This window comes from Eufriesea mexicana, unplaced genomic scaffold (assembly GCF_001483705.2).
Source record: "Eufriesea mexicana isolate 0111107269 unplaced genomic scaffold, ASM148370v2 scaffold3508, whole genome shotgun sequence".
Lineage (NCBI taxonomy): Eukaryota > Metazoa > Arthropoda > Insecta > Hymenoptera > Apidae > Eufriesea > Eufriesea mexicana.
The window spans coordinates 187,818-210,413 of NW_016911531.1; the positions used below are offsets into that span (position 1 = coordinate 187,818).

Sequence of the window (22,596 nt, forward strand, 5' to 3'; positions counted from 1 at the left end):
ACCACCACCACCACCACCACCACCGCCACCGCCATCGCCACCGCCACCACCGCCATCACCACCATCACCACCACTACCACCACCATCTCGCGTTGTTTGGCGACGTATCGAAGCGGGAAAATTCGTCTTGGGGTGTCAACGAGCAAACCGTCGAACGCATTCATCGTCGATCTCTTGTGCGATCACGGTGCCTATCGCGATTATTAGCTAGCAGCCGAGAGTACGACGAGGATGGGACGGGCGAAATGGAGCCGAGCGACAAACGTCGTGTACTCCCGCTCATACGCGTACTTCTAACCGAGGCTTTGTCAGGCCTATGAGCGGAAAGAGAAGAGAAACGGTATTTGCGGGCGGCTGCCCGCGAGTAGATCGTATCGATGTATCTCGTTCCGAGCCAAGCCTAAGACCCAATGGAGTTTTTCTGTGACCCGAGGCGTCGCGAGGCTACCGAGTAATCTTCTCGTTTTTCACGCCATTTTCGGCGTTGTGCGCCGGCTCTGGTAGCCGTGTCGAATTACACCGACTACCTACCGAAGTGCATTCTTTTGACTGTGATTTTTAACCGAGCTTGGAAATTAGTTCTTTACAAATCTCACGAATGTTTCGAACGCGTTCGAGCATGGTCGCGATAGCTTGAAAACGTGCACCACGCACACGATTAATCGCTACATATCATACGATTCGAAGCACGTAGATTTCTATCGAACCCTCCCTCTCTCTCTCTCTCTCTCTCTCTCTCTCGCCGCTCTGAAATCGTTGCACCTGCTCCGAATTTCGAGAGTCGAACATCCAACAATCGATATGTACGTGGACGATCGTGGATAGGTGAAACGATCGTGGCTGTGTATCGCGCGTCGGCATTCGACCATCGTGACGGGCATGTGACGAAGCGAGAATCTCTATCGTTTTCTACGTGATCGGTAACGGTGACAGAACGGTTCGGCTAGGCGTGTCGTTGGCAAAAAGAAAAGAGAGAGGAAAAACCGTTCCAGTTTCAGACAACGTAGTTTCCGGTATAGTTTGACCGCTGCGAATCGTTGACGGACGCGAGAACGCAAAGGACGAATTTCCAAGTACGTCGAAACGTTAGAGTAGCTTTCGTTCGACGGAATATGTGTATACCTAAGTAGTTTGTTTCTCGCTTTCGACGTTGTATCATCATCGATTGGCCGACGTTTAGTTGACCGATAAATCGAGAATGACCAGTCGACTAGTAGAGCGTCATCGACTTGGCGTTGCACGAAACACCATTAGGGTATTGGGTTCGTTCGACCGATCGGCGTAACCGCTTCGTATTCCTTCGTAGATCGTAATTTCTTTCCAAGTTAAACTCTTCTTGATCTTTGCCGAGTTTCGCCACTTTTCTCTCCATTACGGTACCAATGACACACACACACACACCCACACACACACACACACGTACAAACGGCGACAAACATGCACGTGCTCTTAATCTTTTGTTTTTCAGTTCAGCTCATGGATATCGAGCACGTTATCGCGCACTTCCGAAATAATTGGTTCAACCGACCGATCCTAAGACAATAACGACTATAATTACTTTGACTAGTATTACGACTACGGCTACGACGGCGACAAAGACCTATACGACGGCGACAACGACTATAAGGACTTGCACGTGTCGTGATGCGGGACACGGATAATTTGGTTTTTCTTTTCCGTTTCCCTTTTTCGTTTCGTCTTTTTCCTTTACTTCGTCTTTTTCTTTTCACGGTTCGATATCACGTTTGCGTGATATCTGGTATATGGAGAAACGAATCGGTGCAAAGTCGAAAAGAGCCTTTCGCGAAAAGCGTGCGTCGTCCTTGTAGCGGTCGGTCACGGCGCGGAAAACAAGATGCTGGTGGAAAGAGGGAAAAATGGACGTAAAGACGAGGAATACACGACGAGAAGAGAAGAGGAGATCTATAAAGCTGCAGCAATAATAAAATATAGGTGTTACGGGAAACTAATTAACGCTAATACAATCGTTGACGATAAAATCTGGATCATACCGATGTATCGTATCTACACAAAGTGTATACATATTTAATGCTATATGTGTATATATATGTATATATATACACAAACACACCCGTACGTATATATACACACACCCGTGTATACCAGAACTCACGACATATAAGCGCGAGCGCGTGAAACACGAGTCACGCAGCCAACATACACACACGTACATACCCACACACCGACATGCAACACGCAACGCGTTTACACAGAAAACATATTACATGTATATATAAATAGTTAGTCGGCACAGTCGAAAAGAGTAATATATTAACGATGATAATTTATTATTCGCGGCGCCTGTTGCTCGTAAACTATCGTCTGATAATTGCTTTTCGAGCAAGAAACGGGCGACGTTCGTGTTAATGTTTTGTTGATTATATTATATGAACGTTGAGGTACATGCGTTTAAAAGATTATGGGTTAATGTTTCAGAATGATATAAGAAAGAGAGGAAAAGAAGTAAACAGTTGCGCTACACACAGGCCACGTTGTATACGTTGTTGTAGCAACGATATTAACGTAATGCGATAATACGACGAAGACGGCGAGGCGATGCTCCGATAACGATAAATAGAAATTATAGAAAAAAAAAAAAGAGAGAAAGAAACGCGATAAAACGGATGAAAGGAAAGGAACGACACGATGACGAGGACGATGATGGTGATAATTAATGATATTCCAAATCACTTTGCAATGTACAGAAGAAACGTACCGATTGTTAGTTTTAGGTAGCTGCGCTCTCACGATCCATTGTATAATCATCGAATGCAGTTAAGGAAAAGACAAGAAAAATTCTTCTGCGACGATCGTTATACCAGATTGCTTGAATCGAACGGGTTGGCATTTTCTTGTGGTCGTGGACGTAGCCATCATCGTCGTCGTCGTGGTCGTCGTCGTCGTCGTCGCCATTGCCCTCGCCATTGCCGTCGCCATCGCCGTCGTCGTTGTTAGCGGAGAAGCAAATGGAGGAGGAACAATATCAAAGAGTGTTTTCCTTCGCTTTCGTATCTGTGTATCGATCGGAAAAAAAAAGGAAAGACGATTAGCGACGCGCGTCTATCGTGCGTAAAGAACCTGTCGTTACTTTGCTTTATTCGGAAGCTTGCCTCTTTGGTCGAGCTCGAACTTAATTGGACGTTACGGAATCGATGTACAGCCGAAAAATTCGGGAAAGGCTTGATACGTTGAGACACATATATATACACACACACACACGCAAACACACACACTCGATGGTCATCCTCCTCCAGTTTTGGTTGCTTCGCATTTATGAGAACGATGTGATCGCGTGCACCGACAGATAGGGTTGGTTGGTTGGTTGGTTGGTTGGTTGGTTGGTTGGTTGGTTGATTGGTTGGTTGATCGATAGTTGATTCTCTCTCGGTGTCGGTTCGATGCCGATCTACGACATAGAGGAATAATCGCGTACATGTAATCGGCCTTAATGCGATCGGTTGCGAATCGCATGTCCGCACCGAGACGAGAGGACATCGCGAACTCTCCCCTGTGCGCATCATTTTTGTATATACCAGCCTCTGCTCTGAATACGAGTCCGTTCACCTTTTGTTCGGCTAGCTTTAAATCACGTATCCTGGCGTCGTTGACGTTTTTCTCCGATGCGTGCGCGCTCGTGTGTAGCGATTCTCGCGATAGGAATTGAAGAATCAAACTTACTTTCGTACCATCGAATAAGTTTTCCGGGCCACGATAGATTTATGTATAACTCGTAATCAATGTACGTATCACCGGCAACATTGACGGTGTGCGCATATAGTACGTACTTTGGCCTAAAAATTAAGGAAGGGGAATTTTCTCGTTCACACGTTACAATATTACCTGTGGCTTCGTTGATTTCCTTTTGTTCACGAGGAGAGATTTCACGAGAGCGAGCGAATCCTTCATCTTGTATCGCGCAACGTTGCTGTCCGCCTGCCTGTCTGTCTGTCTTTCTTTCTTCCTTTCTTTCTTTCTTTCTTTCTTTCTTTCTTTCTTTCTTTCTTTCTTCTTCCTTCTTTTCATCCTTCCCTGTTCTCTTCCATTTTCTTTCTCTCGTGTTCCCTGCGTTTGTCACGCGTCTGTCAAACGAATACCATTTCGAAGGATAGAAATCGGGTTTGCACGATGAAAATGTTAGAAAACGATGCGAACGAAGGAAAGGCTAGACCGACAGACGGACCAAAGTGTAAACCAATCAGAGAGCAAACACGACAAAGAAACGGGAATCGTGACGAAGCAGAAGGAACGCTTTAGAGACCTCGAACACGACAAAGTATTAAGAAAATGTACATTGGTCGTGTCGCATCGGTGCAATTATTACTCTTCGAGAGACTATTTCAATAACTTTATGAGTGTCAATTCCACTTTCGAGCGTAAATCGTAAGTTTGCGAATGTTTTCAGACAAAAGAACAAACGAACAAAAATAAAGAGCGATCGTGATGGGGTTGTCACGTGGCAAAGTGAGATTATTATAATAAATTTACATTATCGAGAAACTAATTAGGGAATGAGAGAGTGGGAGAGAAAGGAGTAGAAAGCACGTACGTATGAACGAACGAGCCAAGGAATATGGGGGTGAAAGTAAGAAAGAAGAAAGGTAAAAAAGAAAGAAAGAAAGAAAGAAAGGAAGACGGGAAGGAAAAGAGTTTCGAAGAAAAAAGAAGATAAAAGAAGATAAAAGCGAAAAATAACAGGAAAAGTTTAGGCAGAGGAGCAATGTACGATGGAACGAATGAGCGAGCGAAAGAACGAACGAACGAAAGAACGAACGAGAAATGGTAAGAGAGTTTGAGCGAAAGAATAAACGTATGTTTGCATGCGAGAGAGAAACCGATGCACGAAAGAGTTAAAAATTTGAAGAATTTAGCACGTTGAACAATGGTATGGAAATACTTTTTATCGTAGACACACTTCTATTAGGTGAGAGAACTACGCAAGAACGAAGAAAAGGCAAAAAAATAGAAAAAGAAAAAGAAAAAAAAAAGAGATCTGTATTAAGGATTAATTATTAAATAAATGAACGGTGTTTTTTTTCCGCCTATGAGTCGTATTTGCGTCGAGCGAGCACGGATGCATTCACTTCTCTCTCTCTCTCTGTCAATCGAGAACAGAACGAGATAGATCGTTATTTCGTTTTCATCTTTAATGCGATATTATTGTTATTATCATTATTATTATCGACTCTGTACAAAGTTGGCAATAATTTTAAGAGATCCACCGTCGTAACGCGTGTACTAGCTGCGTCCGACGAAAGAAACGCGAGGCGAGGTCCGCGCTCGTCATCCAACGGAGAGAAGAGAGCTGCGTTGCAGCGCTGACTAAAGCGTCTATCCAAGATCTAACGCGCGCGATCGAAGAAGCGTGCCCTTTCATCGTCGTCTAATTCTGCACAAAAGTATAAATGCCTCTGCGAGCCTGAATATCAGTATATACACGCATTCCTACACGATAGGGTAGGTGTCCCGCAGAAAGAACCACCCGATAGATCCGGCTCGCTTTGCAACACGGAGGCTAAAAGGATAGGTTTCGAAAGGAAAAAAGGGTACGTCGAGTACGACGAGAGTCGGATCGCGCCCCACGAACGTTCGGTCGACAAACGTGAGAGCTAAATCGGCGAATCGTCGGATCTTCGTTTCCTTCGACCGAATCGACGCGCGCGCAAACATCGTCTCGACTTTTTGGGACGTGGTCGTTGCTTCTCACTCGCGATTCGCCGATTTCCCCTCGCGTTATGCCAGTTATCTTCGATCTATTGATCTACCGAAGCGACAACAAAGACAAAACCAAAAAAAAAAAAAAGAACAAAAAGTGAAAAAAAGAGCGAAGCGTTTACTGTACAATTATATTCTTTTACGTTAACGACTTACTATTGAGTAGACGAGTAGTGTATTTTACATTACCGAAATATGATAGCGTTACTTGTCTTACCCTAATTTTATATATCATCGAAGATACGTATCCGCAGGAATAACGATTATAGTCAGCACTACAGTGAAGTTACTATACGTCTGTAGATAACAAAGGTCCGCAAAGAGATTTTAAAAACCGACACGATGTTCAATGTATTTAACTAATTGATCTTCTCTCTCGAAAGATGAACAATATACAAGAATATGTAACGGGAGTGAATGTTGCGCGTCCCATTCATTCGTCTCCTATGACCTCGTTGTTCGACGCGCGTATCCTCGAGAACCCGCGCGTCACACCGATTATTAACGAATAAAATAAAGAAAAGGAGGTTCGTTGAACAAAAAAGAAAAAAAAATACAACTCAGTGTTACCTTTCGATTTCTTTTATCTGTTTTCTTTTTTTTTTTTTTTCTTTTTTCTTTTTATTCATTCTTCTATTATGTATCACGATAAAACGAACAGCGATCGATGAGCCGGGTAGAGGGCGAACGGGGTACGGTTAAGAAAGCGTTAAATGAATTAAAAAAATGGGAAACAAGAATAGGACAATGAAATGGAAGAGGAAGAGGGAGAGGAAGGAAATGAGAAGGTGAGGAAACACCGCGAATAAATAAGTAATGAAGGTTATGAACATTGGTATGTACATGTACGTATAGTATTATAATAAAAGGGGGAAGAGAGATTATAATAAAGACTAAGCTATACTAGTCGATACGCAATGTCGATGACGTTAAACGATTCGTGCGTTCGGGCATAACATCGTATCGTCGAGATCGGACACGATTTTAGCTCGACGTATCAAACCATCGGAAAAATCACCGTCCCTTGCAATTTCCTCTGGTCCTCGAAGAGCATGCTCGCGGATAAATTTAACCACCAGTTTGGGATTCACGTACGACATGCTCAGTCGACATCCCCATGCGACCAAAGCCAGCGGCTGAAATATAAATCTTATGTTTAATCGAGTCTTAAAGTAAAATCGTAATTACAAGTGCTTACGCGATGCTCGTCCAACAGATTCGATGGACTGATTACGTGCCGTCGTAGACAGCCTCTGAGTAAGCTTTTCAAGCGCTTTACTTCCATTGGATTGGCGCACGGATGATACAATGCAAGGATCGCTCCATGCTAAACGATAAACGGTAGATAGAAAAGGAGAAATTAAGAATGATAAAACGAAGAATAAAACCGTTCTTTCTGTAAATTCATAATTCGCTAAATATTTCGGTTACCTCGAGATTATGGAGCCACCTCTGTCTCGGCAAGAATTTGTATTCGCCATAGATGGGCCACAAAGGTCTGTGCGGGCCACTAAGAATAGCGCACAGCTAGTATTACGAGTATGCGATCGTATGGCTTTTTTTTTTTAACGAAACAACAGGCGTACTTACAACACCGGAACATTGTCGTCGTATTCTATTTCCTCGTACATGCATTTATGTATAGCCTGTAAACAACCAAGCTGATTACATATCTCCTTTATAATTATTATCATCGACACGCACAAATATCAAACGACAAAGGAATACTGACGACGTAATACTTTGGGATGCGTTCGCAGTATTTGATCGCTATTATGTTTCTATCTGGAACGATTCTCTTGTCGTAACAGGTGTAATTGATAGGATTGCCGTCCCAATCCAAGGTTAAATTGGTCTAAAACGTGACATTTTCGATAAGCATAGTTGACAGATGATCGTTTCATCGATCACCGAGTATACATAGGTCACGTACCTTTGCATCGTCGCAGCTTTTCGACGGATATCCCATCGGTACTCCGTGAGGAGACTGCGAGGACTCCAAAACACTCGACTGGTCGACTTTTGGAAATATTTTTGGTGGTAAGGTGGGATCATTTGGCCTATGAGGCATCCATTGGCCTGTCCAATTTTTCAATTCATCGTCGTAATCGTTAACGTTTCGACGAATTTCCCTGTCATCGTTGGCCGCATATTTTCGCATAAGCGTGCGTAACCGATCGAAATCGGCTAAAACATTCCGTGGATCTTCTGTAACATTTTCTACGTGAATTACATTTTCTTCGACTAATTTTTCGAACGCCTCGAGAGAAGGATGGAAAAGCGAAAAATAAGAAATACGTTTAGAGGTTAGGAAAAGCGGGAGATGCCTGTTTTATAATTACACTGCACTCGAGGCGTTTGAGACGGTTCATTAACCTAACATTTATCTCGTTACCTTCGATGTAATCGTTGCCAAGATATTGGGCATTTGCAACGCCTCGTGGAAACATATAACACAGGAAAACAACCAAAATACACGACCCTTTCATTTTCACGCAAATGATGCGACAGCTACGTATCGATCAATAGTTATCACAGTGGACGCAACACAGCCGCCATCTCGCAGTTGCAAACGGAAACGAGATACGCCTTTGCGGATGCGACCATTCGTCGTTATCACGAGTCATGTTAGGTTTCGGCCAAGGCCTAGGAACAAGAAACGCGCGATCATCCAAATACTGTGGAACATTGAAGGAAACGAAAGTATATTATCGAATTGAAAAACAGGTTATTGCGTTGAAAAAAAATTCCCGTATACGTATTATATTTACAGAGAAGGCAAAAAGAGAGAGAACGAGCGAGATGGAGGGGGAAGAAATGGAAAACACGAATTCAGCGATTGAGTTTATTATCGTGTATTTGCACATATACATTTATTTCTTGAAAAACACAGCATCTTTGTCAAGACGAATTAATTACAGTAAATTGCAAACAAGGGAAGAATTTTGTCGATACGAATATAAACGACGTTACGTGTTCCGTTACCGTCTATTAGGTTTACCAAACGTGCCTAGTAATTTCATTAATTACTCCTAGACTCGTGAGTGGTATGTACGCCACGAACAGATTGCTGGAGTGCTCTATAGCGTTCGCGACGATGAGGATCCGCACGTCGGCGGCATGATCTAAAATTAGTCAATGCCTTGCCTTGAAAAGGTCGATCAGTGATTTTCCACTCAGGCGGAACGCAACAAAACAAACAATTTCCCGCCCTGTTTAATGTTCTCATCGACGAGTCGTTTCAACGACAGGAAGTGGCCCCCGGTCGGAACTTTTCACCGATCCTTTCCTTCACGAGATCCTGCGTAGCGTCCGACAACGACGACGACGACGACAACGACAACGACGACGACAACGACAACGACAACGACAACGAAGTTGTTGAAAATCTCAAAGGAGGAATGAGTTTAGTTTATCCTTTCTCACCGAACATAACCTTCTCCCGCGAACGACTTAATCCCTTGAGAGCCATTGCACGGACGCGACAGCCACGCTACTAAAACGAACGGACTGAAACTGAGAGATACGCTTGATCACGTGACTAAACAGGTTTCGATGTATCGCGTGACGATTCGATAATCGATCGAGAAGCATCGAAAAGAGACGGACACGAAGAGCAGAAGGCGTAAAGTAGCTGTCAATCGTGCTATCGCGAGCAGAGACTAGTCGAGTTGATATCTAACGCGGAGTGCACTCGACCAAGTAAATGAACGGGTATGACCGAGGGTAGAATGTTAAGGTAAACGGATGATCTAACACTCTCGCAAACACTCTCTGGAGTGGCCATACTTTGTAAAGCGTTCGCGCGTTCATACCTTATCTTTGTTCTCGCTTATCGTTACGCTACTAAAAGCTAAAAGGCACCCATTTCCTTCATCTTCTCCTCTTTCTTCTTCTGCTTTCCTTCTTTCTACTCATTTTTTACTTTCCATTAACAGAATTAAACGGAGAAGAAGGAGCGGACAGGCACGGAAGCACGAAAAAAAACGAAAAACAAAGGGGATGAAACAATTCGATGGTACATCGAGAAACGAGCGATCAATATCTTTTGTTGTCCGAGTCGGATATACAGGCAACCGCTACCAAAAACGGTTTCAATTGCCACTTGCGATTGAGGGATTCTGGAAGCGGTGCTTCCGGCAGCGTACCGTTCATCATGTAGCCATCCTTGGTTTGAACATTTGTTTCGCGCAGCCTTAATACGTGTACCTGGGAAAAAGAAAAAGTCAAATCGGATAAAGAGTTGAACGATTGGGGATATCAGCGGGTATGTAATTAACGTTTTACCACATAATGCAGCAGCCTACACGAGTAAAACTTGCTACGACAGGTTTTCTTCTTACAGCGTGAAGCGGACAGGTACCTTGGATAATGACCTTGCCCGAGGTCTCGTAATTCGTACTGCGACTCGCAGTAACAAGACTGGGGGAACAATAGGGAAGATCCATCATTTAATCGATACGTGTGAAACTTACGTTTGGTATTTAACTCGACTTATTTTGATAATAACGTATTTCAAGCGAGATCTGAGACCATACCGAATCTAATTGTTTGGAGATGGCGCTGGAGTCGTCGTCGATAACCGAGGAGATACGTTTCCGGTGCTTCGTTAACGATTCGAGTACGGATAGTAATGGGTTGTCAGGGCTGCGTGTCCAGGTCGATCGATCGCTCAGATGGGATTTCTCTGTTCGAGCAGCAGTTCCATTAATAGAAAGATTTAGTCCGTTTGTTTCGAATAACAATCCATCCCGCTGTCCCAGCCATTGGTCGTGCCGCAACGATGATTCCGTTACTCGAAGCACGCGCAGGATTAACTGAACATACGAAGAACGATCGTCAAAGGGTGTAAGAAAGTGTACGATTATCGGAGTAGCTCAGCATGCTGATGCGAAGATCGAGGTTTCCGCGTGATAATCACGATTGCAACTACCCACGTAGTTGCAAACTCTGTCATACTTACGCAAGCAATCAAGATCTTCATGTTCTGCCGTGCTTCGTGCGATGATTGCTGGCAGAATGGTCTCTCGTTTTCTGCATCTTCTTATATACAAGAGCGCAAAAAGAGGAGACGATGGAAACGGAAACGACGATTCGATCGTGCCGTGTTTACGACATACGAGGGCAGGTTCCATTAACGTTACGCGATACCTTTCTAGAAGGTGGACATATCCGATTCATGATCCTACGATTTCATCGAATTCGAAGAAATTCTTTCTCCATCTCTCTTTTCACCGTCTTAGTCCACGTGTGGGCGATTGTCAGCTCGACTGTCTTAGATGAACTCACGCGGATCTGGTGGAGGATCGACAAGAGAGGAGACTGGTGAGAAAGAAGCGTGAAAGATCGAAAAACCCCCGAGAGATTCGGTTTGGATCGAAATAGGCGCCCTTCGGCCGTTTCCGCTATTCGTCAGTGGCTTCGTTTCTCATAAAACGTCAACGGCACGTCGATAATTCGATCCGATATCTACGCATCGAGTCGCGGCCGCGTACACTCCCCACGCACACGCGGCAATTATTTTCTGCACCAGATACCGCAAGATCGATCGCGGTCTCGCGACGAGCGCGTTTTCACGCCACATTTTCCCTGCCCTATGTTTGCCTCCATTTCTCGCACCTGCCGGTTCCTTTGTCGATTAGACAACGTACAGCCGTACTGGCAAACGTGACGAATGAAAACGTCGACGCATATAGTCGTAAGACGGTGTGGATCGACGACGATCGTTTCAACGATCGATCGAGGTACGCGACGAGCATAGTCGCGAACGGTCGTAGGAAACGGACTCGAAGAAACCTACATATGTACCAAAGGTGTCGTCGCTTTATCGTTACAGGTGCCAGGGGTGTTGACGACGACTGTGCAACGATACGCGATGGCCTTGGAACGATGGACGTGAAACGAGCGAGGGCATGGCAGGTGGTCAGGCGACGTGGTTGCCTTTTGCTGCAGCAATTATTCCTTTTCGAAATTGCAATTTGAGTAGCAACAAATCCGGGTTCGAATACGATTCGGCGATATTACATTACACGGATTGCATTGGCCGTGACGAGTCTGGAATGGGTCGGGGAATGGAGGGACAATAGAGTTGACAAAGGTGACGGTGCGTAAGGGATAATGGATTTCGGTGGAGCGAGCGACTCGTCCCGGCGCGTCGTGACGCGTCGCGACGCGACGGTCCGGCGCGTGCGTTCTCGGATCGCTTCACCCCCCGATCCGTGCACTCGAACCGCTTACCCTCTATATATTTGAAGGTGGCACCAGATGGACCGGTACACGGCACGCGATTTTTGCTGCAAGAGTACTCGCGTACTCGTACACGGACTTATCCTCCAACTCGAATCAGCAAGCATCTCGTTCGCGTACTTACTTGACTACGATGGCGGACCACGCTTCTTTCGCTCTCTCGATCCTGGTACTCTCGATCGCGGCAACCGTTTGGGTAAAGGCCTTACCCAGCTTGCAGGTAACTCTTTCCACTCGACCACCATGACCGGTAAGCGTTGAGTTTCAATCGAATTCGGGTAGCGGAGAAACGACGATGTTCACGATCATGTACCATCGAAACGTCGCGTTGTAGGCGAACGACCGATCGAACCAGCGACGGTTCGAGTTAGCGACGAAAAGAGACGCGATCGCGATCGGTGGGCTCGGCGAAGGTCCATCGACAATGATCTACGATTCAGCGAAAGCTTGCGATGTATCGTTTTCTGGACGGGAAGAAAAGCTAGCCGTACGGAGCGAGCACGACACGAGAGAGTTTGCTAGTCGACCGTATCGCGAGAAAAATCGCGCGGAAAATCACGTTAACGGCGAATTTTCCATCGACCCGGTTGTAATATCGCGTGCCCGTCATTGGCGGAGGTGATCGCGTGTACAGCATTAGCGATAAACCCGCCGCGATTGTCGTGTAATCAAACGGTATACGTTTGGTTCCAGGCTGAACCTAATCCTTTGCGAAGGGACTTTTACGGATCGGCCAACCCGGAATTCTTTGGGGCGTATCTCAACGATCATGGTAAGTGATGTCGCCGTTCATCACATTCGCCTTGTTCGGGACAACGAGTTTGTCCGTTTGTTCCCCGTTATGCTTCTATTCTCGTCCGCTTCTTCATTACCCGCTTTTGTGTCGTTCATGGAGGAGGAAAGTGCCCGTTGGTGGATCCGTGTGTCAAGAGTACGATGTGCTGTACATGCTTCCGTGGCAGGCGGAAGTGGCTGATCCAAGGGTGAGGTTGGCTAGATCCTTGGTGGAATTTAGCAATGAACGACGGTCGACGGATTTTTCAGGACTGCCACGGGAGAAAATGGCGCAAGCGGAACAATACTCGTCCCGGTTAAGAGGCGGCAACGTTTCACGGATGTTCAAAGGATCGATTGATCCAGAGAGTCGCTATCTGCGCGACGAAGAAGCTGGCAATCGGGATTCGCGAAACCTCGATCACATCGGTGGCGGTAACCTGTTGCGTAGAAGGCTAGCCGAGGGACTTGGCGAGCGATTAGGCGAACGAGAAGACTCGCGTTTATACGACTCTCGCCGTTGGATGGCATCGCGTAGGAATCTCGATCAAATTGGGGGTGGAAATTTGCTTCGAGAGGCAGTCGATCGCGGCCAGCGAAATTTGGATCATATCGGAGGAGGAAATCTGGTCCGCGACCTGGACAGTGTGCTAGTAACGAACGACAATCCTCGCAGGAACTTGGACCAAATCGGTGGAGGCAACCTGGTGCGAAGTATATTCGAGACCGCTAGAGGAACGGACCATCGACCCGACGAAACTCGTTAGACGGTTTTCCTCGGCCTAACAAAGACGTAGATGCATCACGACGAAACGCACGTCGGTCGTCGGAGAGTTTGTTAGATCCCCCTTTCCTATCGCGTGTATCAACTGTCGAAATAATAAAGACTAGTGCACGATCTCGCAACGCTCGAATCTTTTTTCTCCTTTTCTACTTTTTCCATTTACACCATCTTTCACTACTCCCGATCGCTTCCGCCTGGTAGACTGCAGTTGCAAGTTATTAACGCGCGCTTCTTCATCTCGTTCAAGATGCGACCAAGTCGCGTGACCAGAACAGCCTAAGTAACGACCAGACACGGCGCGTCCGTCCGTCTCCGTCGAACAGCCAGGCTCGACGGAATCTCGACTATCTCTTCGAACCAGACTCGGACGAGCCGTCGCCGTACAGGTAAGACGTTCAAAATCCGTTTAGAAAATCGAATCACTGTATTCGTTTCGTTTGTTGGCAGCAAGACGATCGCGTTTCTACCAAGCGATCGAGAGTTGCTCGAACGATTCGTCAAGCGAAACATCGACGAGATCGACCGGACGGCGTTCGACAATTTCTTCAAGCGAAACCTCGATGAAATAGATCGGGTCGGCTGGAGCGGATTTGTCAAGAGAATGACCGATTACTTGACCACTAGGGTTGGCAGGACGAACGTCTTGTCAAGACGCGGCTGAGAGGAAAACCGTGGCGACGCGTTTCATCGATACTTGCCTACCGAGTACGATCTCGCTCTTTCGTCCCCATGTTTATTTCCTATTCGACTATCGAACGATAACGATATAACCTCTTCTCCGTCCATGCCGTTCATCGACGATCATGATTTTATCGCGTATGAAAAGAAGAATTTATTTTTGCGATTACGATTAGCGTTTCGATTCTGCTGGAACGGTACCTAGCGGCCGGTTCGATTCGCCCAGAAGACGAACCTCTGGCGTCGTACCGATTCGATTCCGGCCATCGATCGTTTTCCGCATTGCGGGGGTCGCGGCAGATCCACCGGAAGCAGCGATGATTTCTCGAGGTGCGCAAGCCGAGAATTTCGTCAGAGGATTTCGTGGACCGCTATCACGGACTTGCTCCTGCGTAGTCATCAGTTCCTCTGACCTTTCGACTTCTCGTGGATGCTGACGATTCTCCACGCTCCTTTCCCTCTCGACGGCTGCGATTATTCTCTCGATTTCCATGCTCACGTCCACGGGAGTCTCGACCCTCACGCTTTCCCTATTTCGATCCATTCGCACCAACTATGTGACCATCGAATCGGCAGAATGATATTAATTTTTCTTGTAAACGTTTTTGCCGTTGATAAGCTATAACGATACCTCGATCACGTTCTCCTCGAGATCCGCGAAACGTCGTAACACCGATGCCAAGTTTGCGCTCTGCGTCGTCAATCGGCTGGTAATTCGCAATTCCTTACCTACGTCGTCTTTGATCTGGGATCGCGTTCGATTCGACAGCGTGCTTTATACGGCTTGTTTTATCGCTTGTTTATCGTAAAATGGTGTCGCGGTACGCACCTCGTCCATTCCCTTCGTCACTCGTTCGCCGATGTATCGGAGGTTGTCCCGCGCTCGTCGCACCTGCCGATAAATGAAAAGGATTAGCGAAGGATTGTCACGCGATCGATCGATCGATCGTTCATTGGGTATACGTTACGATCGTGACAAATTTTCTCATCTCTGTCATGATTTTGCGTCGCAATATCGTAGCTGCTAGAAACTAAACGATCTCGATTATTCCATTTTTTCGATTAGATCCTGCGATAGATCGTGTCGTTATTGCTTACACGCTGACAAACGTAGAACAGTATAGCCACGTTTACGAACATTGGTATCGTGCTGCCAAACAACTGCTGTACGAGCCTCATTGTTCAACGGGAGCTCGGAAAATTTTTTACCAACTGTTCGTATGGTTTACACTGCTCGTATCGGTTGCCGATGATCTGTTCCTGGAACGCACAAAACGTTGTTCAATCAAACGTTGTTGAATGCCGTGAAAATTTTCTTGTTCCGTGCCATCGTTGTCAACGCGATTCCTAAATGAATCTACAGCAACTTGGTCGATAAAACAAAATACGATATTATGCGCCGAAAGTGCCAGCTACTTATCTCTCGAACACTTTATAACTCACTTCGTTCCAATGTATCAATCGAATTTATCGTTCGATTCGATTTTAGCCGCCAACGGCGCTGCAGTCGCTTCTGTCGTTTTCACGTGCTTTCGATGATTTCATTTTCACTTCCTACCGAGAATAGATGGTTCATACTGCGGTTTAGACTTTCGAAAAATCTAATGAGCTTGTGTTACTGCTTTCTTGCATAATTTCCATGCATCTCGATCATTAATATTTTCGTCGTTCGAGCTATACAATGATATTCGTTCGAGCACAACACTGATGTAATTTAACAATAAATTATATGATTTGTTCGCTTCTTTGTTCTTTCCCTCGAAATTACTTCCAATTCTTCGAACATCATCTTTTCCCATTCGAGTTGCTTCTAGATAATTTCTCGATTTCGATATTATCGATATTGATGTAGTGTACTTATCGAATAATCGATACAATAAATGATCGATAACATAACTGTCTGTGTCGAAGTCCAAACTGTACCATTTCTTTTACAAGGAGAGTGCAAGTCCTTCGGGTCACCGATTTAGTTGAAACTTTACAGGTTTGTAGATATCGTCGTGCAGTTTAAGAAAATACATCATTATAGCCGCAACTAGTTAATAATTTTTGAGATATTTACGATTAAAATTTTATTATTACCATAATTATGAGTCTATTTTCAATCGTTTGCAACTAAAGCTGTGGCGTAACGGCAACAGTCGAGAATTCCTATGACGGAGGCCTGGGGTTCGATTGCATGTGATGATAGCTTTTTCAATTTATTTTGTATTTATTTTTCGCCTATAAAAACATTGTAAATAAACAATTGTAAATAGAATTTCTTAATAAAAAAATTTATTTTTTACGCTTTCGTATGCTAGTATATATTTGTTACAAAATAATAAGAATATTATGCAAGAAAAACACTTTTCTATAGCAATCTTATCTACTACAGGAAATGCAAAACCTATCGCCCATGTAAGCATTAATTATTAAATTAAACATCGTATAAGAATGTTATCTATAATTCCAACTTTGCTGTGCAGCTAAAGATGTTCATGAATTAATTACAAAAATTTCGAAATTTATTAATTTTCTACTGTCCAATTGATCTATAAAGCTGTATTAGGAGCACATAACCAGAAGAGGTATGTAGTTCGAATAAAAATTATTCCGCCTGGGATCAACGCCATCCATGATTTTGGACCATAGCTCGGAAAAGTAATAGGAATATAGAATGGGGGAGGAGGTCGTCGAAGAGCTCGTTACGTGTAGGACAAGACAGAGAGGGGATAGGAAAGGATAGAAGGGCTCCAACAGTGAAAAATTAATAAATCACTCGATTTCCGTAATTAATTTATGAACTTTTATAATTTCATTGCAAAGCTGGAACTTTAGGCAACATTCTTATATAATATATGCAAAGAATTTAACGCTAATTTGTTAGTTATTAATTATTGTTTGATTGGGTCCACGATTTCGTAACGACGACCATAACGAACTTCTGCGAAGATATTTAATACTAAACGAAACTAGAAGCAAAATGTGATTAAAAATTACATGAGAAGATTCGCAAGAACATTAACTTTATAATGCGTGCATGAAGTTTTTCATAAATTAATTGCCCAGAGGATAGTAATTAATGAAAAACCAATGGCGTTTTCGACAACAATTCAAACACTGCCTAGAATAATTATTAATAATTAATTAATTAGGGACAAATTTATATCGAAAAATATATTGGAAAGTTCTTGAAGGATCCTCTATTACGATGCAATTACAAAAGTTCATAAATTAAACACAGATATTGTGTAATTAGTGAATTTTACACTGCCGGTTTGATTTATTACAATATATTAGGAGCACATAACCAGAATTAGTAAACTATTCGAGTAACATCAGAGCCATCTATCATCTCGTTGCGTAACTAGAACTTCGAGTCTCAAATCACAGGTGGCACTGATGTCGCACGAATAGTTTACTAACTCTGGTTATGTGCTCCTAATATATTTTAATATATTATAATAAATCAAATCATAAAGTTTTCTACATTCTTTAATAAATTCAGCCCAAACAGCAGTTTTAATTAAACAATCAGCATTCATTTCTTTATCTGACGGACGACAAATATGCAAAGGTACGCCTTTACAACGCAATTATAAAATTTCATAAATTAATCATAGAAATTGAGTGATTTGTTAATTTTTCTCCAAGTCAACAGGAGAGTGGATAGGAAATGAGAAAAAATTGCAAACAAACGCCGGAAGCATTGTAGTGTCCATGCAGGTGTGCCTGTATCACGAAAAGAATTTAAGTATTTGTATCAACATATCCTCTAGTTGTAATCAAATAGTGTAAGTTACGAACCATTGTTTTTCCACCTTTCATCAGTGATAGCAGAGCTTGGTTGCGAAAAGATAATATTCCGTTGGAATAAACAGGCACGTGCAACAATAGAAAAATATTCGACACATGAAATATCATCAGCGTAGATGCCAAAAATTATATTTTATAACGAGAAAAGATTGAAGCAGCAATACAAATACGTAAAGTATGATACGCCTATTGGATTCTAGGTTGGCTAACCGTGTGACATACAAGATAGAAATCCTTAATAGTCAAATAAAGATTCAGAAAATGGAGATGGTTTAGGCAGACAAAAAGGAATACAATTAATTTTGATGATGGCCTCTTATAACAGCAAGATATGGAGAATACAGTGAGACTGAAAGGTATGTTGTAATCCTGATCTAAGTAAATATTAATATGAGTGGTCAAAGTCAGTGATCATCGCTAATGTGTTAAGTTCGAATAAAAGGAGTGAGAAGAGGAAACACATATTCTGCGGAATCAAGAATCAAAAAAGGGGCAGCATATGTTTCAACGGGGAAGAATGCATGGCAAGGACATATTAATATAAGGATCAATGAAGAGATGGAGAATGAATACTCGGTAATAGTTATGAAAGGTAAAGATAAATCAGATATAGAGTCTGAATGTTGCTAAATGATAAACGTAGAAAATTAAATCTAAGCCCTTACATAGAGAAATGTCGTTGAATAGTACTAATATGTTATATTTCAGAATGACAGGGTTGAGGCATATAAGGAAAAGAGCGAGGCTCGAATGAAAGAAGTGAGAAGAGGGAATGCATATTATGCGGAATCAAGAAAGAGAAAAGAGGCTGCTTATGTATCAACAGAGAAAAATGTGTGGCATCGACATGGAAATATGGGTTTCATTGAAGAGATGGAGAATGAACAAGTGGTAATAGTTATTAAAGATAAAGATAACTTAAATATACTGTGTAAATGTTGCATTAAGGCAAAAATGTGTAGAAATATCTATGGGAACTTGGAAAATATAAAAGCAGCAAGAATAATGGAGCTGTGGCAGAGCATGGACTTTATTGGGCCAATAAAGCAAATGTCAAAAGGAGGTAAAAGGTATGTCTTACCTGCTGATGATTTTTCGAGATAAGAACCATTTGGTTGACTGATTTATAGATGACTAGAGATTTGATATGAAATATTATTGACGAAAGATTTTTTTTTATTGTAGGAGACTTACAAGCATGAGTAATATTTATATGCAAGAGCCAGCCACTAAGGGTAAAGTAATAAGTATCATTTTATAATATTTCATTGATTGTGTATCCGTTTTTAAAAATATATATACTATATTTATTTCCTAAATTTCTACATTAATATATTAAATAACTTCTAATTTGAATTACAATAATAAATAATAAATTTCGATAAATTTGATTTTAAAAGTATTTTACATTAATAAAGCTAATATATTTGTCATAACTAGGTTACAATGAAAACAACTGTTGGTGATATTGAGTTAGAATTACGGGCAAAAGAAACTCCAAAGACATGTAGAAATTTTATACAATTATGTGTGGAAGGTTATTACCATGACCTTATATTTCATACACAAGGTGGTGATCCCACAGGTACAGGAGATGGTGGTAAAATATATGGAGAACCATTTAAGGTGAGACTATATTTAAAAATAAAATGAATTGCTTTTTTATTGAAAAATAATTATTGGATATATGTGTTTTAGGACAAATTTTATACAAGATTATGTTTTCGTCCATGAGTTTTAATTGTTATGGCTTATGCTGGAAAAGATGACAACAGTTCCAAATTCTTCTTTATTTTTAGTTCTACACCAGAATTACAGAATAAACATACAATCTTTGGTAAAGTTACTGGAGAATCTATATATAACATGTTTGAACGTGAAGAAGCACTTGTCGATGAGGTAATTTTAACGTTTACAAGAAAATAGAACAAGAATTGATATCAGTATAATATTTCCTCCTTTTTTGTAGAATGATGGACTACTTTATCCTCCAAGATTGATAAAAACTAAAATATTGAACAATCCATTTTTCAATCCAGTTATTATATCAAGAATAATAGTACAGAAAAGTGCAGAAGTAAAGGACAGTTCAAAAACTAAAACAGCAGTGGTAAAGTAAAAATCATATATGTTTGCAGAATTTAGGCCTGATAGTATTATTCTTTGTAATGAAAAATTTTGTTACAGAGACTTCAATCTTTTATCATTTGGTAAAGAAGCAGAGGAAGATGATGAAGAATCTGTGATATTAAATAAAAAGTTTAGTGGTAAGGGCAAATCAGATCATGATCATTTAACTGATCCAAAATAAAGCTCACAACCAGCTGTTGAACACACAACCAGCTGTTGAACCACCTGGACCTCCAAATAAGAGAAGGAAAAAAGTCTGTATGATGATGAAGTAAAAACTTAAGAAGAATTAGAAGTTATAAATAAAGAGAAAGAGTTAGTTTATTGTTTACATTATAACTATGTTATAGAAGGTAGAATTTTTCATTGACTGTCTTATATTTATATTTTCCAAGTAATGAAGGAAAGGATAAAAAATAAATTGAGAGATATAAAAAAAGAAACGAAGAATTATGTTGTTAATAATTAACGTGTATATGTGAAACTTCCAAAGTGAATAAAGGGTACCTAAATATATAACCATCGTAGTTTCATTTTCTTTTTACCAAGAGCAAAAGCACTCGCTTTCATCTGTGACTTAATGTTCGTCTATAATTAATTCATCAACTTTTATAATTGCATCGTGAAGACACAGCCTCAGCGAGCCTTCTAATATAAGTCTGGATATGAATTCATTGTTATTTAATTCATTATTGGTGATTATTGCATAGAGTGCTTGAACCATTGCCGAAGATAGTAATGGTTTGTCTTTCCATTAGTATAATGGAATAGCTAATAATTTCAGTTCATAAATTAATTATAGAAATTTGGAATTTTTCGCAACAGAAATATATCTATATTTGCATCATTGACGTTATTAAATATAAGAGGCATCGTTTGATATTTTACATCGATACTTTATCACATAGCTATTTCAAAGATGCAACATTTTCCCGCTACAAAAATACCTAGCACATCCGGCTGCAGCCAACTTCCAGTTGGCGGCAAGCGGGCATAACAGTAACATCGTGCAATATTCTCCCGCGTCAAAATAAAACATTAAATCTCAGAACGTTTCGTGAAGTAGTGATATCGCTGATTGACGTCTTAATTACTTTATGAAGTTCAAGATTACTAACTGTGAACATTTCTACGGTGGTAATATACTACATGTGAAAAAAAGTGATGTTACATAGTGTAAACTGTGGAATGATACATCTGCGAAATGAAGTGGTGTGAGTGCGCGATCCTATAATACTACCGCATTGTCCGTTATTATTGCCTGTAGAAGATTCTAGATTTCGACAGTTCCTTGGAATATTTGATCAACATTACTCTGAACTAGACAGCTTTTCAATAGTTATTTCAATTTTTCTTCGATCTTGACATTCCATTGCAACATAGTTATGTATTATCTCTTTTACATTCTAAATTTTAATTTTAGATTAGAATATTTCATAACTACTGCATAGAATAGGCTGCTCTCGAACCAGTAGGGCAATTATATTACAATTGAAGGTGCATATATGTACCAAAGTAACAGAAAAGCAGGTGCCTGTGAAATCGCTCTACACAGTATACTTTATTCGCCTATATTTCTGAAATTAGGCTTCTCGGTTAGATTTTTTCGGTATAACAGCGTAGAGTAATTTTTCCCTTAACGGAATCGGATACTTTTTGTCGGTTCCGAGCGTGCGTTTTCAAGAAATAGTGCCGAAGGTGTCAGTGCCTCTCAAATCGTGAGACGCAATTTACTTTTTTGGCTTATATCTTTTGAATTAGGCTTTTTGAACCGGATTTTTCCACTGATTCGCGTAGAGTGATTTAATCCTTAACGGGATTGGATATTCTTCTTCGGTTTCGTGTGTGCGTTTTTCTAAAATAGTACCGAATGTGTCAGTGGATGACAGATCGTGCTGCGCAATTTACTTTTTTGGCTTATATCTTTTGAATTAGGCTTTTTGAACCAGATTTTTCCACTGATTCGCGTAGAGTGATTTCTTCCTTAACGGGATTGGATATTCTTTTTCGGTTTCGTGTGTGCGTTTTCCTAAAATAGTACCGAATGTGTCAGTGGCTGTCAGATCCTGCTGCGCAATTTACTTTTTTGGCTTATATCTTTTGAATTAGGATTTTTGAACCGGATTTTTTTACATATTCGCGTAGAGTGATTTTTTCCTTAACGGGATTGGATATTCTTTTTCGCTTTCGTGTGTGCGTTTTTCTAAAATAGTACTGAATGTGTCAGTGGCTGTCAGATCCTGCTGCGCAATTTACTTTTTTGGCTTATATCTTTTGAATTAGGATTTTTGAACCGGATTTTTTTACATATTCGCGTAGAGTGATTTTTTCCTTAACGGGATTGGATATTCTTTTTCGCTTTCGTGTGTGCGTTTTTCTAAAATAGTACTGAATGTGTCAGTGGCTGTCAGATCGTGCTGCGCAATTTACTTTTTTGGCTTATATCTTTTGAA

General features: G+C 41.8%; 4 protein-coding genes across 5 annotated transcripts; 1 reads left to right on the forward strand and 3 right to left on the reverse strand.

Annotated features, from left to right (window-relative positions):
- Positions 1-4,024: 4,024 nt before the first annotated feature.
- LOC108550930 (uncharacterized) lies at positions 4,025-8,276 on the reverse strand. 2 transcript variants are annotated; one of them, XM_017904856.1, is made up of 7 exons: positions 8,129-8,276; positions 7,667-7,938; positions 7,466-7,588; positions 7,324-7,379; positions 7,165-7,243; positions 6,932-7,060; positions 4,025-6,869 (listed from the first exon to the last, which is right to left on the reverse strand). In XM_017904856.1, the coding sequence occupies exons 1-7, from the start codon at positions 8,220-8,222 to the stop codon at positions 6,663-6,665; spliced, it is 960 nt and encodes a 319-aa protein (XP_017760345.1). In that variant the 5' UTR covers positions 8,223-8,276; the 3' UTR covers positions 4,025-6,662. The 2 variants fall into 2 exon arrangements, with proteins under 2 accessions (XP_017760345.1, XP_017760344.1); XM_017904855.1 differs by having other exon boundaries at positions 7,667-7,941.
- Positions 8,277-9,681: 1,405 nt separating this feature from the next.
- On the reverse strand, positions 9,682-10,717 carry LOC108550928 (prothoracicotropic hormone). Its single transcript, XM_017904853.1, has 3 exons — positions 10,697-10,717; positions 10,021-10,155; positions 9,682-9,942 (listed from the first exon to the last, which is right to left on the reverse strand). The coding sequence occupies exons 1-3, from the start codon at positions 10,715-10,717 to the stop codon at positions 9,772-9,774; spliced, it is 327 nt and encodes a 108-aa protein (XP_017760342.1). The 3' UTR covers positions 9,682-9,771.
- On the forward strand, positions 10,149-13,596 carry LOC108550932 (orcokinin peptides). The gene is made up of 5 exons (XM_017904857.1): positions 10,149-10,213; positions 11,570-11,836; positions 11,988-12,199; positions 12,673-12,751; positions 13,024-13,596. Exons 3-5 carry the CDS (start codon positions 12,113-12,115, stop codon positions 13,518-13,520), a joined length of 663 nt encoding a protein of 220 aa, XP_017760346.1. The 5' UTR covers positions 10,149-10,213; positions 11,570-11,836; positions 11,988-12,112; the 3' UTR covers positions 13,521-13,596.
- Positions 13,597-14,234: 638 nt separating this feature from the next.
- On the reverse strand, positions 14,235-15,394 carry LOC108550929 (uncharacterized). The gene is made up of 4 exons (XM_017904854.1): positions 15,314-15,394; positions 15,045-15,107; positions 14,847-14,960; positions 14,235-14,768 (listed from the first exon to the last, which is right to left on the reverse strand). The coding sequence occupies exons 1-4, from the start codon at positions 15,392-15,394 to the stop codon at positions 14,388-14,390; spliced, it is 639 nt and encodes a 212-aa protein (XP_017760343.1). The 3' UTR covers positions 14,235-14,387.
- Between the last annotated feature and the right edge of the window lie 7,202 nt (positions 15,395-22,596).

Excerpts from the sequence above, each read along its gene's own strand:
- LOC108550928 (XM_017904853.1), bottom strand. The coding sequence starts at position 10,717 with ATGAAGATCTTGATTGCTTGC. Across the intron at positions 10,156-10,696 it reads TGAAGATCTTGATTGCTTGC|TCTTGTTACTGCGAGTCGCA; the intron begins GTAAGTATGACA and ends TTGTTCCCCCAG. Across the intron at positions 9,943-10,020 it reads GTAGGCTGCTGCATTATGTG|GTACACGTATTAAGGCTGCG; the intron begins GTAAAACGTTAA and ends TCTTTTTCCCAG.
- LOC108550930 (XM_017904855.1), bottom strand. The coding sequence starts at position 8,222 with ATGAAAGGGTCGTGTATTTTGGTTGTTTTCCTGTGTTATATGTTTCCA. Across the intron at positions 7,380-7,465 it reads GCATCCCAAAGTATTACGTC|GCTATACATAAATGCATGTA; the intron begins GTCAGTATTCCT and ends GGTTGTTTACAG. Across the intron at positions 7,244-7,323 it reads GACGACAATGTTCCGGTGTT|TGGCCCGCACAGACCTTTGT; the intron begins GTAAGTACGCCT and ends CGCTATTCTTAG.
- LOC108550929 (XM_017904854.1), bottom strand. The coding sequence starts at position 15,394 with ATGAGGCTCGTACAGCAGTTGTTTGGCAGCACGATACCAATGTTCGTA. Across the intron at positions 14,961-15,044 it reads TGACGAAGGGAATGGACGAG|ATCAAAGACGACGTAGGTAA; the intron begins GTGCGTACCGCG and ends ACGCGATCCCAG. Across the intron at positions 14,769-14,846 it reads TCGAGGAGAACGTGATCGAG|TTGGTGCGAATGGATCGAAA; the intron begins GTATCGTTATAG and ends ATGGTCACATAG.
- LOC108550932 (XM_017904857.1), top strand. The coding sequence starts at position 12,113 with ATGGCGGACCACGCTTCTTTCGCTCTCTCGATCCTGGTACTCTCGATC. Across the intron at positions 12,200-12,672 it reads AGGCCTTACCCAGCTTGCAG|GCTGAACCTAATCCTTTGCG; the intron begins GTAACTCTTTCC and ends GTTTGGTTCCAG. Across the intron at positions 12,752-13,023 it reads GGCGTATCTCAACGATCATG|GACTGCCACGGGAGAAAATG; the intron begins GTAAGTGATGTC and ends CGGATTTTTCAG.